Source organism: Danio rerio, chromosome 3 (assembly GCF_052040795.2).
Source record: "Danio rerio strain M-AB ecotype USA chromosome 3, GRCz13ab, whole genome shotgun sequence".
Lineage (NCBI taxonomy): Eukaryota > Metazoa > Chordata > Actinopteri > Cypriniformes > Danionidae > Danio > Danio rerio.
The window spans coordinates 6220163-6236263 of record NC_141023.1 but is presented as its reverse complement, the minus strand read 5'-3'; the positions used below and the strand labels follow the sequence as shown (position 1 = coordinate 6236263).

Below are 16101 nucleotides of genomic sequence, written 5' to 3'. Positions count from 1 at the left end.
AACAAATAACGGTAAATAAATAAAAATAACAAATAAACAATGAATGAATGAATTAAACTGTTTAGTAAACAAAATACTGATATATGCATCAAAAATGCATTCAATATCATAAAATAAATTATACACACACACACACACACACACACACACACACACACACACACACACATATATATATATATATATATATATATATATATATATATATATATATATATATATATATATATATATATATATATATTCTTCAAGAAATCCAACACCAAGATTTATAAAAATAAATGTCTTGAATTAGACAAAAACCTGCTGCTCTACCACATATAAACAATAAAAAATAAACAGTTTTAGTATTATTACAATTAATTTTCATAATAATAATAATAAAGCGCTCGTCATGCAGATCACGCGGTGAGGAGACGCGGAGGAGGAGCCGTTCAGCATCATCATCATCATTAGAGAGAAAGAGAGAGAGAGGGAGAGAAATGAATGAACAAAACAGGACGAACACGGAGAGAGAACAGGAGATGCTGATGCTAAAAGCGGAGGACACGCGCCCGCTCACTCGCGCTGATCTCGCGCACGTTCCTTTATGACGTCACGAGCGTGCGTTGCTTCACGCGCTCGGTTCTTCAGCTATCCGTTTATTTATTTATTTCATTTCTATCGGGCTCCTGCGGGATGCGGGTGTCGTGAAGACCCCTTCAGATGCTCGATATGAGCCGGATTGAGGATAGAAACCCAAGAGACCCGGCCAGGCTCCACTGACCCGCACAAAAACAGCATCTCGAGCCGACAAAACATGGATGATTCGGGGATAATCAGACGCAGGCGGCTGCAGGTCAGATTTACACCGCATACCCTGTTTTTTTTAGTCATTTACCATGCTAACACAAAGGTTTGGACGTGTTTATTGACAATACTCTGGTATATACTATTAGGGAGTGGTATTCTTTGGAATACTGTGGTAAATTAATACTGTAATCATTCAGTACCATGGTATATATTGAGGTAACATTGTATTTTTGTGTTTTTTTGCCATGTAACATTACCTTATTTGGTGTCATATAGATGCAGTTGTAGTGTTTATTATTCATTTACCATGCTTACACTACTGTTTGGACACATCTATTGATAATACCATGGTATTTTGTGGTAAAATATGGCATACGAGTATGGTAAACGTTGACCGCTTTGGTAGGCTATATAAAAACTACTCTATACTCTGTATTTTTTTCCACATGACTATAAAAGCAGTCCAACAAATGGGGAATGGTGTTCTTTAGAATACTGTGGTAAATTAGTATTGTAATAACTCAGTACCACGGTATATATTGAGGTAACTTAGCATCATATTTTTGTGTTAGCTGTCATGTAATATTGCCTTATTTGGTCTCATAGAAGCAGTTACAGTGTTTTTTAGTCATTTACCATGCTAACACTACCCTTTGGACACATTTATTAATAATACCATGGTATTTTGTGGTAAAATATGGCAAGGGAATATGGTAAACTATGGTAGGCTATATATAAACAACTCTATACTTTATTATTTTTTTCACATGACTATTAAAGCATAGTCCAACCATTGGGGAGTGTCAATCATTAAAATACCATAGTAAATTAATATTGTAATCATTTAGTACCGTGGTATATAGTCAGGTAGCATTGCACTAGTGTGCTTTCTGTCATGTAGTATTGTACTATTTGGTCTTATATTGATGCAGTTGTAGTGTTTATTAGTCATTTACCATGCTTACGCTACAGTTTGGACATGTTTATTGATAATACCATGGTATTTTGTGGTAAAATATGGCATACGAGTATGGTAAACGTTGACTGCTTTGGTAGGCCAAATAAAAACTACTCTATACTCTGTATTATTTTTTCACATGAATATAAAAGCAGTCCAACAAATGGGGAATGGTGTTCTTTAGAATACTGTGGTAAATTAGTATTGTAATAACTCAGTACCATGGTATATATTGAGGTAACTTAGCATCATATTTTTGTGTTAGCTGTCATGTAATATTGCCTTATTTGGTCTCATATAGATGCAGTTACAGTGTTTAGTCATTTACCATGCTAACACTACCGTTTGGACACGTTTATTGATAATACCATGGTATTTTGTGGTAAAATATGGCAAGGGAATATGGTAAACTATGGTAGGCTATATATAAAAACATCTCTATACTTTATTATTTTTTTCACATGACTATTAAAGCATAGTCCAACCATTGGGGGGTGTCAATCATTAAAATACCATAGTAAATTAATATTGTAATCATTTAGTACCGTGGTATATAGTCAGGTAGCATTGCACTAGTGTGCTTTCTGTCATGTAGTATTGTACTATTTGGTGTCATATTGATGGAGTTGTAGTGTTTATTAGTCATTTACCATGCTTACACTACGGTTTGGACACATTTATTGATAATACCATGGTATTTTGTGGTAAAATATGGCATATGAGTATGGTAAACGTTGACTGCTTTGGTACATTAGGCTAAATAAAAACTACTCTATACTCTGTATTTTTTTCCACATGACTATAAAAGCAGTCCAACAAATGGGGAATGGTGTTCTTTAGAATACTGTGGTAAATTAGTATTGTAATAACTCAGTACCATGGTGTATATATTAAGGTAACTTAGCATCATATTTTTGTATTTGCTGTCATGTAATATTGCCTTATTTGGTATCATATAGATGCAGTTACAGTGTTTTTTAGTCATTTACCATTCCAATACTACCGTTTGGACACGTTTATTGATAATACCATGGTATTTTGTGGTAAAATATGGCAAGTGAAAATGGTAAACTATGGTAGGCAATATATAAAAACATCTCTATACTTTATTATTTTTTTCACATGACTATTAAAGCATAGTCCAACCATTGGGGAGTGTCAATCATTAAAATACCATAGTAAATTAATATTATAATCATTTAGTACCGTGGTATATAGTCAGGTAGCATTGCACTAGTGTGCTTTCTGTCATGTAGTATTGTACTATTTGGTCTTATATTGATGCAGTTGTAGTGTTTATTAGTCATTTACCATGCTAACACTACAGTTTGGACATGTTTATTAATAATACCATGATATTTTGTGGTAAAATATGACGTGAATATGGTAAACTCTGGCAGGCTATATAAAAACTACTCTATACTATGTGATTTTTTTTGCCATGACTATAAAAGCATAGTCAAGTCCAGTTTATCAAATTTACCATGGTAATACTGCACATAAAGACAGTATAAACCAATCTAACCATTTCTGAGCATTTACCATGGTATAATACTGTAGATTTTGGTCATGTATGGTGGTGTCCTTTAAAAACACAGCATGGCATATTGAAAATCTGTCAGAAATACCATGGTAAAATGATCTGATACTCTGATTTGACCATAAATGATTAGTCAAGCAAACAGAAAGTGTATTATTTATTATGCCTCAGTACCATGGTATTACCGTAGTGTATTTTTTGAACATACTATAAGAGTACCATGATTTCTGGAGAAATACTGTAGTGATATTGTGGATTTTGTCCATGTATAGTGGCAATGCCATAAAGAACCTTTAAGTAAATTGGTATTCAAGTATTGTAAAAATGTTCTACCATGGTAAATTTGATGCATACCATAGTAATACTGCACCATATAAAGACAATATAAACCAATCTAACCATTTTTTAACATTTACCATGGTATAATATTGTGGTTTTCGGTATCCTTTATGGTGATATCTTTTAAAAAAATCAAGAGGAAACACGGTAAAGGAAAATGCTGTCAGAAATACCATAGTAAAATGATCCGATACTCTGATTTGACCATAAATGATTAGTCAAGCAAACAGAAAGTGAAATTACTTGTTACATCATACCATGCTTATACATTTTTTAAATTTAGTACACTGATACATCAACATGCTATAGTAAGGCCTCAGTACCATGGTATTACTGTAGTGTATTTTAAAAAAATACTATAAGAGTACCATGTTTTCTGGAGAAATACTGATGTAATATTGTGGGTTTTTTCCACATATTGTGGCGATACCATAACAAACCTTGAACTAAATTGTTATTTGAGTATTGTAAAAATGTGATACTATGGTATTTATCAAATTTACCATGGTAACACTGCACATAAAGACAGTATAAACCAATCTAACCATTTTTGAGCATGTACCATGTCCTTTAAAAACACAGCATGGAAAATTGAAAATCTGTCAGAAATACCATGGTAAAATGATCTGATACTCTGATTTGACCATCAATGATTAGTCAAGTAAACAGAAAGTGTATTATTTATTATGCCTCAGTACCATGGTATTACCGTAGTGTATTTTTTGAACATACTATAAGAGTACCATGATTTCTGGAGAAATACTGTAGTGATATTGTGGATTTTGTCCATGTATAGTGGCAATGCCATAAAGAACCTTTAAGTAAATTGGTATTCAAGTATTGTAAAAATGTTCTACCATGGTAAATTTGATGCATACCATAGTAATACTGCACCATATAAAGACAATATAAACCAATCTAACCATTTTTTAACATTTACCATGGTATAATATTGTGGTTTTCGGTATCCTTTATGGTGATATCCTTTAAAAAAAACCAAGAGGAAACACGGTAAAGGAAAATGCTGTTAGAAATACCATAGTAAAATGATCCGATACCCTGATTTGACCATAAATGATTAGTCAAGCTAACAGAAAGTGAAATTACTTGTTATATCATACCATGCTTATTCATTTTTTAAGTTTAGTACACTGATACATCAACGTGCTATAGTAAGGCCTCAGTACCATGGTATTACTGTAGTGTATTTTTTAAACACACTATAAGAGTACCATGTTTTCTGGAGAAATACTGTAGTGATGTTAGGGGTTTTGTCTATGTATAGTGGAGGAACCATGGTTTTCTTTGAAAAACCTTGAAGTAAAATGGTATTTGAATGTATAAATGTAGTACTATGGTATATATCAAATTTACTGTGGTAAAACTGCACCATATAAAGACAGTGTAAACCAATCTAACCATTTATTAACATTTACCATGGTATAATATTGTAGTTTTCAGTATCCTTTATGGTGATATCCTTTAAAAAAAACCCAGAGGAAACATGGTAAATGAAAATGCTGTCAGAAATACCATAGTAAAATTATCCAAATACTCTAATTTGACCGTAAATGAATAGTCAAGCAAACAGAAAGTAAAATTATTTGTTATATCATACCATGCTTGTTCATTTTTCAGTTTTAGTACATTGACACATCAACATGCTATAGTAATACCGTGTTTTCTGCACTTGTACCATGGTAATGCTGTGCTTTTTACTTTATCTATTTGCTACCAATGTCACCAATAAGGGGAATAAATATAGTAAATCTTTTTGGTTTCACTATATGATAATTTACCATATGAGGATAGTTTAATTAAAGGAAGCACCTTTTTTTAAAATACCATGGTAAACGTACTCGGTATCGTGGTATTTGTGTGTTTTCTGTATTTAGTCTATAGTATACAATGTTTTTATTTCAGCATTGGGTGCAAAATGAACATGGTTTTCATTCAGCCGCAGTGTTACAGTATATACAGTAATGCAATCTCTCTCTGTGTGTGAGTGTGTGTGTGTGTGTAGTGAGCTTTACTTCTGCAACTGCTTCTCTATCTAGAGTTTCGCAATGAGTTAAACAGTGTGATGTGATCTGATCTGCTATCACACAGTTACACACACACACACTAACACACACACACACACACACACACACACACACACACACACACACACACACACACACAGAGTCATCAGCGGAGTCATTCATGGGTCTGAGACGTGATCAGAGAGCGAGACGAACGCTCTGTGTGTGTTATCTGAGAGGACAGTGAATCCTCAAAACAATCAATAACATGTCCAGCACATAATTCAGCCTTAAATGAGTCGTAAAAACACAGCAGTGAGCTATTATATATCTATTTAATATATTTTAAGACATCAGAAATTTAGTTTATTCTGTGTCGCATTCGTTTATATATTATTTGCATGAGATTAAGCACATTTAACCCCTAAATTCTGTTTGCTAAAAAATGTAAATATGAACTGGGGCTGCACGGTATATCGTTTCAGCATCGATATCGCAATGTGTGCATTCGCAATAGTCACATCGCAGCATCTGCAATGGGGAGTTTGATTATTATTGTTGATCAGCAATGATGAGCGCGCGTTATTCAATAATAGGGGCAGGACAAAATAGCAATATGAATGAAGAGGTGCTTCTTGTAATGGCAGATCGAACCAACCAAAGCTCATTCTGAAAACGTAGCCCCGTGGACGTTTCTGGAGATTGCGATTTATGTGGCTGGAGGTGTGTATGGCTGCATTTCGTTTTTTTCCAAGCGAACGCTACAGGGCGGTGTGATGCCGTTCCTCTTCGCGCTCGCTGACTGGGCTGTCGGCTCACCTCCTTCGTGTGGAGGGCTTTCCCGCCGCAACCAGTTTGTCCGGTTAGCTCGTTCTGTTACGTCGGCGGAGCGGAAGCCTGGAGGAAGAGGAGGAGCCGGCCGCGTTCGATGACCGGATTCGAGTCCGGGGAAGAGCTGTTCCAGAAATCAGGTAAGACCAAAAAACAGAATCCAAAAAATAAAGTGAACGAATTCGTAACGGGGCGAGAATGCGGTGAAATCCGAAAACGCGGTCAAAATCGGACAAGGGCCTTTCTTTTTCTGCACGGCTTTCGTAAATTGTCGCTTGGGTTTAGGAAAGGAGGAGAAAGAGGGTGGCCGGCCCAGTCAGTCATTCAGCCATTCGGTCAGTCGGACAGACGGTCACTTGACAGCGGCTTTTTACGGATGAAGGCGTTCGGGGCGCGAAAAAGCACGTACAGCTGCCTCTCGCGGATTCGCGAAAACAAAAACTGCAAAAATATGTACGTTTCCAGAATGAGCCTGGGGTGGATCAACCATATATCAATGTTGCAATTCTAAGAAATATGTGCGCTGTTTAAAAAAATAAATAAATAAAAAATCGCATTACTTTTTGATGCGTTTTCCCCTCTTTATTTACAGATATCATGATGTATTGTAGATAGTTTTCTTGTGATCTATAAAATAAAATATATTTATAACTAAGCCGAAGGAACATGAATGAATGTTTAATTGTCAAAAAATAATGTCATAATGCAAAATAATTTTTAAACGATCCTAAAACAGGCTTTATTTGTGCTAAATATAACAGTTGCCATTGTGTTTTTCAGACTTCTGACATACTTTTAGCTCGGTGTGTGAGAATAATTGTCCTCTTAACGCTTACTCCTGTGTCCCTTGGGTTTGCCCTGTGTACCACACACACACTCACACACACACTCATTATGTTGGTTATTAAGTTAACACCCCCCGCTCGCTGCACTGTTGCTGCCATATGGTGCAACACACCGTTACAGAGGTCAAAGGTCAATCCCATCATGCAGCAGGGTGTCGCATGCAGATTAGAAACTGGAGTGTGGAAATTTTTAGGTGCGTTCATGTGGACTTAATTCAGTCTTCATAATTTTAGACAGTTTTAGCAATATGTTACCGTATCATTCGTTCATTTTCCTTCGGCTTAGTCCAAGACTACAGCACAATGAACCGCCAACTATTCCAGCATATGTTTTACTCAGTGGATGCATTTCCAGCTGCAACCCAGTACTGGGAAACACCCATACACACATTCACACACACTCATACACTATGGCCAATTTAGCGTACCCAATTCTTCTGTAGCGCATGTGTTTGGACTGTTGGGGAAACCGGAGCACCCGGAGGAAACCCACGCCAACACGGGCAGAACATGCAAACTCCACACAGAAATGCCAAATGACCCAGCCAGGACGTCAACCAGTGACCTTGTTACTGTAAGGTGACAGCGCTAACCACTGAGCCACCATGCCACCCTGTTACAGTGTCATCATAAACCAAAAGCAAAGATCTTTATTCATTTTCCTTCTGCTTAGTCTCTAATTGATCAGGGGTTGCCACAGTGGAATGAACCACCAACTGCAAAGATTTCATTTACTCAAAAAAATATTAATAATCAAATAAACAATCAATTGTATAATCATAAATAGCACTAAATACTGATTTTTACAAGCATTTGAATTGTATTTGACATGTTTATATTTTTTATTTATTTTAACAATTAAATTATCCAGTTTAATAACACACAATTTACTAAACTTATATTTAGTACACATATTTAACCACATGTGGATACTGTAGTAACTTCTAAAGTCATTACTAAGTAATTTTACTTTGGCTTAGTCTCTATTTTAGAGCGGAAACCGGAGCACCCAGAGGAAACCCACGCCAACACGAGGAGAACATGCAAACTCCACACAGAAATGCCAACTGACCAAGCCAGAACTCAAACCTGCGACCTTCTTGCTGTGAGGCGCGAGTGCTAACCACTGAGCCACAGTGCCACCCACAATTAAACATTTAATTTCCAATCCTCATTACTGTAAACGCCATTAATCACTAATAATAATAATAATAATGTTTGTTTCATGAAGATTAATGGTTTTGTGGCGATAAAATTAGTTTGCTTGGTTTGTTATTTGTTTTTGTCGCACTAACATTATTATCTTTGCTGTTATTTTAAACTTCTCGTTTAAAATGAGCTGAAATAACATGATTATAGAGATTTTTTTAGGACTTCATTATTTTATGTTCAATCCACTTAAATTTGTTATGGCCCATTTCCACTGAGTGGTTCGGTTTGGAATGGTTTGATATGCTTTTATAGCTGCTTCCAACCGCTTTTTGGGTGTCCTTTCGAAAAGGTACCTAGCAAAACAAAAGGGTACCAAAAGGCGGAGCAAGACACACAGCTGAACGCTATCGGTTTACAGAGATAAGTCACTTGCGTGTGTAGAAACCAGGAGAAGGAATTTCTAAAAACACAGCTGAGACCTTACACAGTAATAATATATACATATAATAACAAGCCAGGCCGACGCAGTGGCACAGTAGATAGTGCTGTTGCCTCACAGCAAGAAGGTCGCTGGGTCGCTGGTTCGAACCTCAGCACAGTTACCGTTTCAGGAGGCGTGTCAAGATGGCGCTCTGATCACACGCTTGTTTGAGAGGCTCCCGATCCCAAACTTTATTTTGGAAGTTCTACTGAATTGTGAGAAATTTATTTTGATTGGTTAATGTTTTTTACTACCTAAGGCATCTTAATCATAGTAATGGGTGGTTCTGAAAAGAGAAAAAATGCGAAGAAGTCCGGGAAAACAGTGTCGAGCACAGCTGCTAACTCTAGCTCTCCCAGCAAAACAGCCTGTAACTCGCTTGAATCGCAAGGATGTGATTATGCTTCTGCTGTCGGGGTTTTGAAAAATAACATGCACGACTATGTTGAGCAAAACGATGATTCTGTGCTTATGCTCATGGAGGAAGTAATCCCGCCGCTACCCGACACTCCGTGCAATTCTCCCGTGGTCAAAATAAGGAAAACGGACAAATTCGACGCGACAAGTGTCTCCTCGCAACTCTCTGAATTATTTCAGTTGGTGACAAATAGATCAGACGAATTACAAACGCTGATAGTTGAAAACTCCCGGATAATCAAAGACATGAAAGAAGAGGTCGGCAAGAACACAGAAAAAATCTCTGGTGTGTTGGAAACTATTGATTTCATCTGCAACGAGGTTAAAGATCTGAAACAAAGAGTTGATTTCATTGACTCGCGCACAAAGAAAGAAGAAATTAATTCCACTGAACGAGAACAACGCCTGGCGCATTTAGAAACCTACACTCGTCGATGGAATCTAAGGATCCACGGAATTCCTGAGAAAGAGAAAGAAAATGTCCGTCAGGAGATTATTGACGTGTGCCAACAAATTCTTCCTCAGTTTAAGGAGAAATTTCCTGATGTCATTGATGTGGCACACCGTCTTGGCCGTGTTCACCCACACAGCATGGGCCGTGGTATTCTCTTCCGATTTACATCGCGCTTTTACCGAGATGCAGTTTGGCGTGCTGCAAAGGATGCTGACTTTCTGACAAAAAATCGTTTGAAAATCACGGAGGACTTGTCACCAGCTGATCGAGCAAGAAGATTGAAGCTGTGGCCAATAATTGAAAAAGCTCGAAAAGAGAACAAGCGAGCGTTCTTCGTGGGCGGACGCGCTTTTGTGGATGGTACAGAGATTTTTCCTCCTACATAAAATCTAAAGTTTGGACTTGATATGATCCATCATCATTGCCTTTTGGCGGTGCTATAGTATGGACTGCAGCATAAAACATTTTTTTTTCTCTTTTTCTCCACCTCGAAGATACCTGATTTTCTCATACTTCAAAAGTTCAGTTCAAACTAATTATAAAGGGATTGTTGTCCTCATCCCTTCCGATTTAGGGTTTGACCATTTGGTTTTCCATTATAGTGATATTCTCACTTTGTAGTAATTTTTAGGTCTTGTTCCTGTTTCCAGTGTTTTTTCTTATCCTTCCTGTTTCTTTTTATGTCCTTGTCTATTGTCTCTTTAAATTGTAGAGGGCTACGCAACATTCTTAAGCGAAAAGCAGTTTTTTTATTTCTTAAACGTTTTAAAACAGATTTTTGCTTTCTTCAAGAATCTCATTCAACCGTACAAGAAGTTAATTTATGGAGATCACAATGGGGGTCAGAAATTTGGGTGTCCCATGGAAATGAACATTCTGCCGGAGTTTGTATTTTAAAAAATAATTTTAGTGGAAACATTTTGGCTAGTGATTGTGATATTAATGGTCATTTCATTTTACTAGCTTTACAGTTTGCTAACCTAACATATGTTATTGCCAATATTTATGGTTATAATTCTCCAAAAGATAATAAGTTTTTTTTTTAGTAAATTAGAAACTCAATTATCTAAAATGTTAACTAAATATCCAAACTCTTATTTAATTATTGGTGGTGACTTTAATGTTGTGTTTAATAACACATTAGATAGATGGCCCCCCCATCCCACCTGTATTAATAATGATTATTTATTTTCTTTTGTACAAAAGTTTTCTGTTGTTGATGTGTGGCGAGAAACTCATCCTTTACAAAAAGTTTTCACTTGGAACAATAACTCACTTTCTAATCAATCCCGTCTTGACTATTGGTTAACTTCAGCTGAATTATCAAACATAAAAACGGATATTATTCCCTCTTTATTTTCTGATCATAAAGCCATTATTATCTATGTACCAATATCCTCTACTCCCCCACATAAAAGATCCTCATACTGGAAACTTAATAATTCAATTTTAAAACACAATGAAGTTCAAACTAAAATTGATTATTTAATTTCTTCTTATTGGGATAAAGCTAATAGAGAAAATTTATTTTGTAGCAATTGGGAACTTCTTAAATTTGAAATTGGTAAATACTGTAGAAATTATTGTAGTCTATTAGCAAAAACTCGAAAAAAAAATGAAGATCAAATTATGGCTAGAATATCTGTATTATCACATAAAAATATAGAGGATCTTACCGACACAGAGAGATCTGAATTTATAGATCAGAAACATCTTTTAGAAGATATATATAAACAAAAAGCTGAAGGTGCCTTCATAAGGTCTCGTCGAAAATGGCTAGAAGAGGGTGAGCAGAACTCTGCATATTTTTTTAGGCTAGAAAGGCAGCGAGTTAAATATTCTATTCAAAAACTACGTATTGACGGGAATATATCTGAGGACCTCAAAACAATTGCAGAATTTTGTGCCAGATTTTATAAAGATTTATACTCTTCTAAATTTTGTCAGGCATCCGCCACACATTTTTTTGATTCGTTATCCAACATAAATAAAATCAGTTCTGAAGAGAGTCTTCTGTGTGATGCACCTATTAGTCTTACTGAAATTGCTGAGACAATTGATCATCTTAAATATAATAAATCCCCTGGAACTGATGGGTTGTCTGCAGAAATTTATAAATTATTTAAAAAAAAACTGACTCCTTTTTTACACAAAATGTTTTTAGAAAGTATTGAGAATTTAATGCTCCCTCCTACTTTATGTCAGGGTCTAATAACTCTAATACCCAAGTTCAATAGAGACCCCCTTTTAATAGAAAACTGGCGTCCAATCTCCTTATTGAACACTGACTATAAAATTATTGCCCTAGTCTTAGCAAAAAGATTAAAATCTATTCTAAATAGTATAATAGATGAGTGCCAATCAGGTTTTATACCCCAGAGACATATATCTAATAATATCCGCTTGATTTTAGATTTATTGGATTATTCAGATCTTATTTCTACTGACAGTTTTATTCTTTTTTTGGATTATTATAAAGCATTTGATTGCCTAGAACATGATTTTATATTACAGGCCCTGCATAAACTTGGTTTTGGTAGTTTTTTCTGTAATTGTATTAAAATGTTTTATAATAATGGAAATAGCTCTATTCGGCTTTATAATGGCACTTCTCCCAGATTTGATTTAAAGCGTGGTGTAAGACAAGGATGCCCCATTTCCCCATATCTGTTCTTAATTGCTACACAATTTTTAAGTTTACATATTAAAGAAAGTCCTCTTAAAGGAATTTCTGTCGCTGGAACAGAATTAATAATCAGCCAGTTAGCTGATGATACTGCGTTGTTTTTAAAAGATGTCTCTCAGATCCCAATTGCTTTAAAGTCTCTTCAGTTTTTTACTAATGCTTCTGGCCTTCAGCTTAATATTGATAAGTGTGAGTTGCTTCCGATTAAAAAATGTGTTGCCACCTCTATTTATAATATTCCTGTCAAAGAGAATGTAAAATATTTAGGAATTAGAATAATAAAAGACATAAAACTAAGATGTAAGGAAAACTTTGACCCTATATTAGAAAAAACTAAAAAAAAATTTAATGTTTGGTTACTAAGAGATTTATCTTTAAAAGGTAGGACTTTACTTACAAAAGCTGAAGGCATCTCTAGGTTATCCTATGCGGCTCATTCTTTATTTGTAGATAAACCGACCTGTAAATTGATTGATGTAATGCTGTTTAAATTTCTTTGGAAGAATAAAACGCACTATGTTAGAAAATCAGTTATTTTAAATTCCTATAATAAGGGCGGCTTAAACTTCATAGATTTTGATTCTCTTAATAATACCTTAAAAATAAATTGGCTTAAACGCTTTCTCCACAATCAATCTTCTATTTGGAATGTAATTCCTAATTATATTTTTTCTCAATTAGGAGGCATTGACTTTTTATTAATGTGTAATTTCTCAATTACTAAACTGCCTATCAAACTTTCCAATTTTCATCAGCAAATGCTTCAGGCTTGGAAACTTATTTATAAGCACAATTTCTCGCCACACAATTTTTTAATTTGGAACAATTGTAATATTTTATATAAGAGGAAATCTATATTCTTTAATAATTGGTTCAGTAACGGTGTGATATTAGTAAAGCAGTTATTTGACAGTAATGGTAACTTATTTACTTACTCTGATTTTACTGCAAGACATAGTCTTGACATATGCAAAAAAGAATTTAATATAGTTTGTAAGGCCATCTCCTCTGAAATCTGTATGCTTTTTAGAAATAATAATAATAATTCATTGATTTCTGCTTGTTCCCTTAGTCCTGATTCTACTGTTGTTGGTTCTATTTGTTTTTCCACTAAAAAATCCAATCATAAAATCAGATCTTTATTTTTAGACCTTATCATCTCAAATCCTTCTTCTATTTCTTATTGGAACAACCTATTTGATGATATTAATTGGTCGTATGTCTGGTCGCTCCCCCAGAAATTTTTTTTAACGAATAAAATTAAAGAAATATCTTTTAAAATTATTCACAGATTTTATCCCGTTAAACAATTTTTACAAAAATTCAAAAATGACATTGACATCTCTTGCACTTTCTGTGAAACCTCTTCTGAATCTGTTGCTCACTTGTTTTGGGAGTGTCCCACTGTTAAATCTTTTTGGTCTGATGTTAACTCTTTAATTGTCCAAAAGGTTTGTGGTGATTTTTCTTTAAGCTATCGTCATGTTATTTTGGGGCTTTATATTAAAGGAAAAGAATTCCTTAATGCAACTTTTTGCATAAACCTCATTTTATTTATTGGAAAGTTTTTTATACACAAATGCAAATATACTCATGGTAAGCCTAATTTTTTATTTTTTAAACGAGAACTAGCTCTTTATTTAAAAAACATCACAGACTCTCACAATAAGAAAGCTATTAAAACTTCTAAAATATGTGCTTTATTTAAAATTTTGCAATAATTTATTTTATCTTTATGTGCCCTTAATTTTTTATTTTTTTCTTTGTCTTTTCTCTCTCTTGTTCCCTTTAATTTCTTTTACATTTATTATATTTGTTCTAAATTTGTTACAATCCACTTTTTTCAAAAAGTAATATCTCTATTGATTGTATTATACTTCTTTCAGTCTTGTACTTGTATTTGTTGTAATGTATTGTTATTATTGCAATAAAAAAAAAAAAAAAAAAAAAAACAGTTACCGTTTCTGTATGGAGTTTGCATGTTCTCCTTGCGTTTGCGTGGGTTTCCTCCGGGTGCTCCGGTTTCCCCCACAGTCCAAAGACATCTGGTACAGGTGAATTGGGTAGGCTAAATTGTCCATAGTGTATGAGTGTGTATGTGTGTGTGTGTGGATGTTTCCAAAAAATGGGTTGCGGCTTTTTAGGGCATCCGCTAAGTAAAAATAAGTTGGCGGTTCATTTAAGTTGGCTGGATAAGTTGGCGGTTCATTCCGCTGTGGCGACCCTGGATTAATAAAGGGACTACGCCGACAAGAAAATGAATGAACGAATAACAAGCAATGGTCAACCAGAGCTTGAACAAACCTTGTCGTCATCTTAATGAACGGCCACAAAGCCAAGAAGAAGAGGCAGTGGTTTTTGTATTTATGTAGAAAATAATCATTTTAATCCTTTTAATTGATTTCATATTTAAAGATATTTGCATATTGCTGTACATCCTGTCTGTATTAAGCAATGTGTAAGCATTTGGACCAACGTAGGTTCAAAACTAACGCACTCTGCACTGGACTTTAGATAGTCAATAGTGTGGTCAATGTCAGTTCCTCTGAATAGCAACGCGCAAACAATGCGCCTTAACACACCTCCTTTTTAGACCTGCACACTCATGAGTCCACAAAGTGGCACAAATGGATTTGCTCTTTAAACAGCATGGCGCAAAACAGGAAAACTATTGTTGCGCTGGTCTGAAAATAGCAACAAATCACGCCAAACATGTCTTGCACTAGGGGTGTCAAAATTAATCGTTGCACCGCGATGCAGACGCGGACAATTCGGTATCGGTTCAGTAATAATCATAACCGGTTATTACTGACGTCATTTACCTCATATGCGCTCTGTCGCGAGGGAGGCGAGCACGAGTATTTACCACGCTCTAACTACTTAAAACTCAAAAAACGGTGCACAATTTCACTGTGTGTGTTTACTGGATCAGTCTTTCACTGACATATACAACAAAAGCCCCTATTTCACTGAGATCGAGAGAATGAAAGTACTCAATTTCTTTCTCTCTCTCTCTCTCTCTCTCTCTATCTCTCTCTCTCTCTCTCTCTCTCTCTCTCTCTCACACACACACACACAGTGGCCCATTTGACCTGCTGGCGTGGCTTTTCTTCTCCTCTCAGCTGTTTTACAGCGTTACTTCTGGATACAGAAACGAGCGTTGTCTGCAGAGTTTTCTCCACAGTGTCTATCATACATCAGCTGTGAGATTGCCGCTGTCACTCATCTGTGAAGAGCGCAGCGCGCAAGAGCCAATCGCAACCGTTTTTTTTGAGGGTGTGACCAATCAAAGAGGTGTAAAGGCTGATTTATACTTCTGCTCCAAATGCCAGTGTATGCTACGGCGCTGACGCATAGCCCTTCGCCGTGGCCGTCGCCGTCACTGGCGTGCACCTCTCAAAAAATGTAACTACACGTCGCAACAACGCGTAGCGTAAGCTCTGATTGGTCGGCTTGGTAGCGCTGACGAGTCGGGGTGGGACTGAGAGCCGCGCGAATGGCGCGAGCGATTGTTTACAAGTGTGGAGTCCCGTCAAGGAGCTCCGGATGGATAGTTTGGTTTTTTGTTTACCTCATAGTTAA

At 35.7% G+C, this 16101-nt stretch overlaps 1 protein-coding gene and 1 long non-coding RNA gene across 3 annotated transcripts in view; both read left to right on the top strand.

Moving 5' to 3' along the window:
• The first annotated feature begins 519 nt into the window (after window positions 1-519).
• mast1b (microtubule associated serine/threonine kinase 1b) overlaps window positions 520-16101 on the top strand; it is an 88240-nt gene continuing 72658 nt past the window's right edge. The window contains exon 1 of the mRNA XM_087243486.1: window positions 520-838. Coding sequence (XP_087099612.1) covers window positions 800-838 — 39 coding nt within the window. The 5' untranslated portion in view covers window positions 520-799. The remainder of the gene's footprint in view (window positions 839-16101) is intronic.
• Window positions 1030-6656, top strand: LOC147845472 (uncharacterized). 2 transcript variants are annotated; one of them, XR_015480368.1, is made up of 3 exons: window positions 1030-2972; window positions 3220-3969; window positions 4833-6656. It is a non-coding gene; the product is annotated as an uncharacterized LOC147845472 (long non-coding RNA). The 2 variants fall into 2 exon arrangements; XR_015480367.1 differs by having other exon boundaries at window positions 1194-1659; window positions 2973-3969.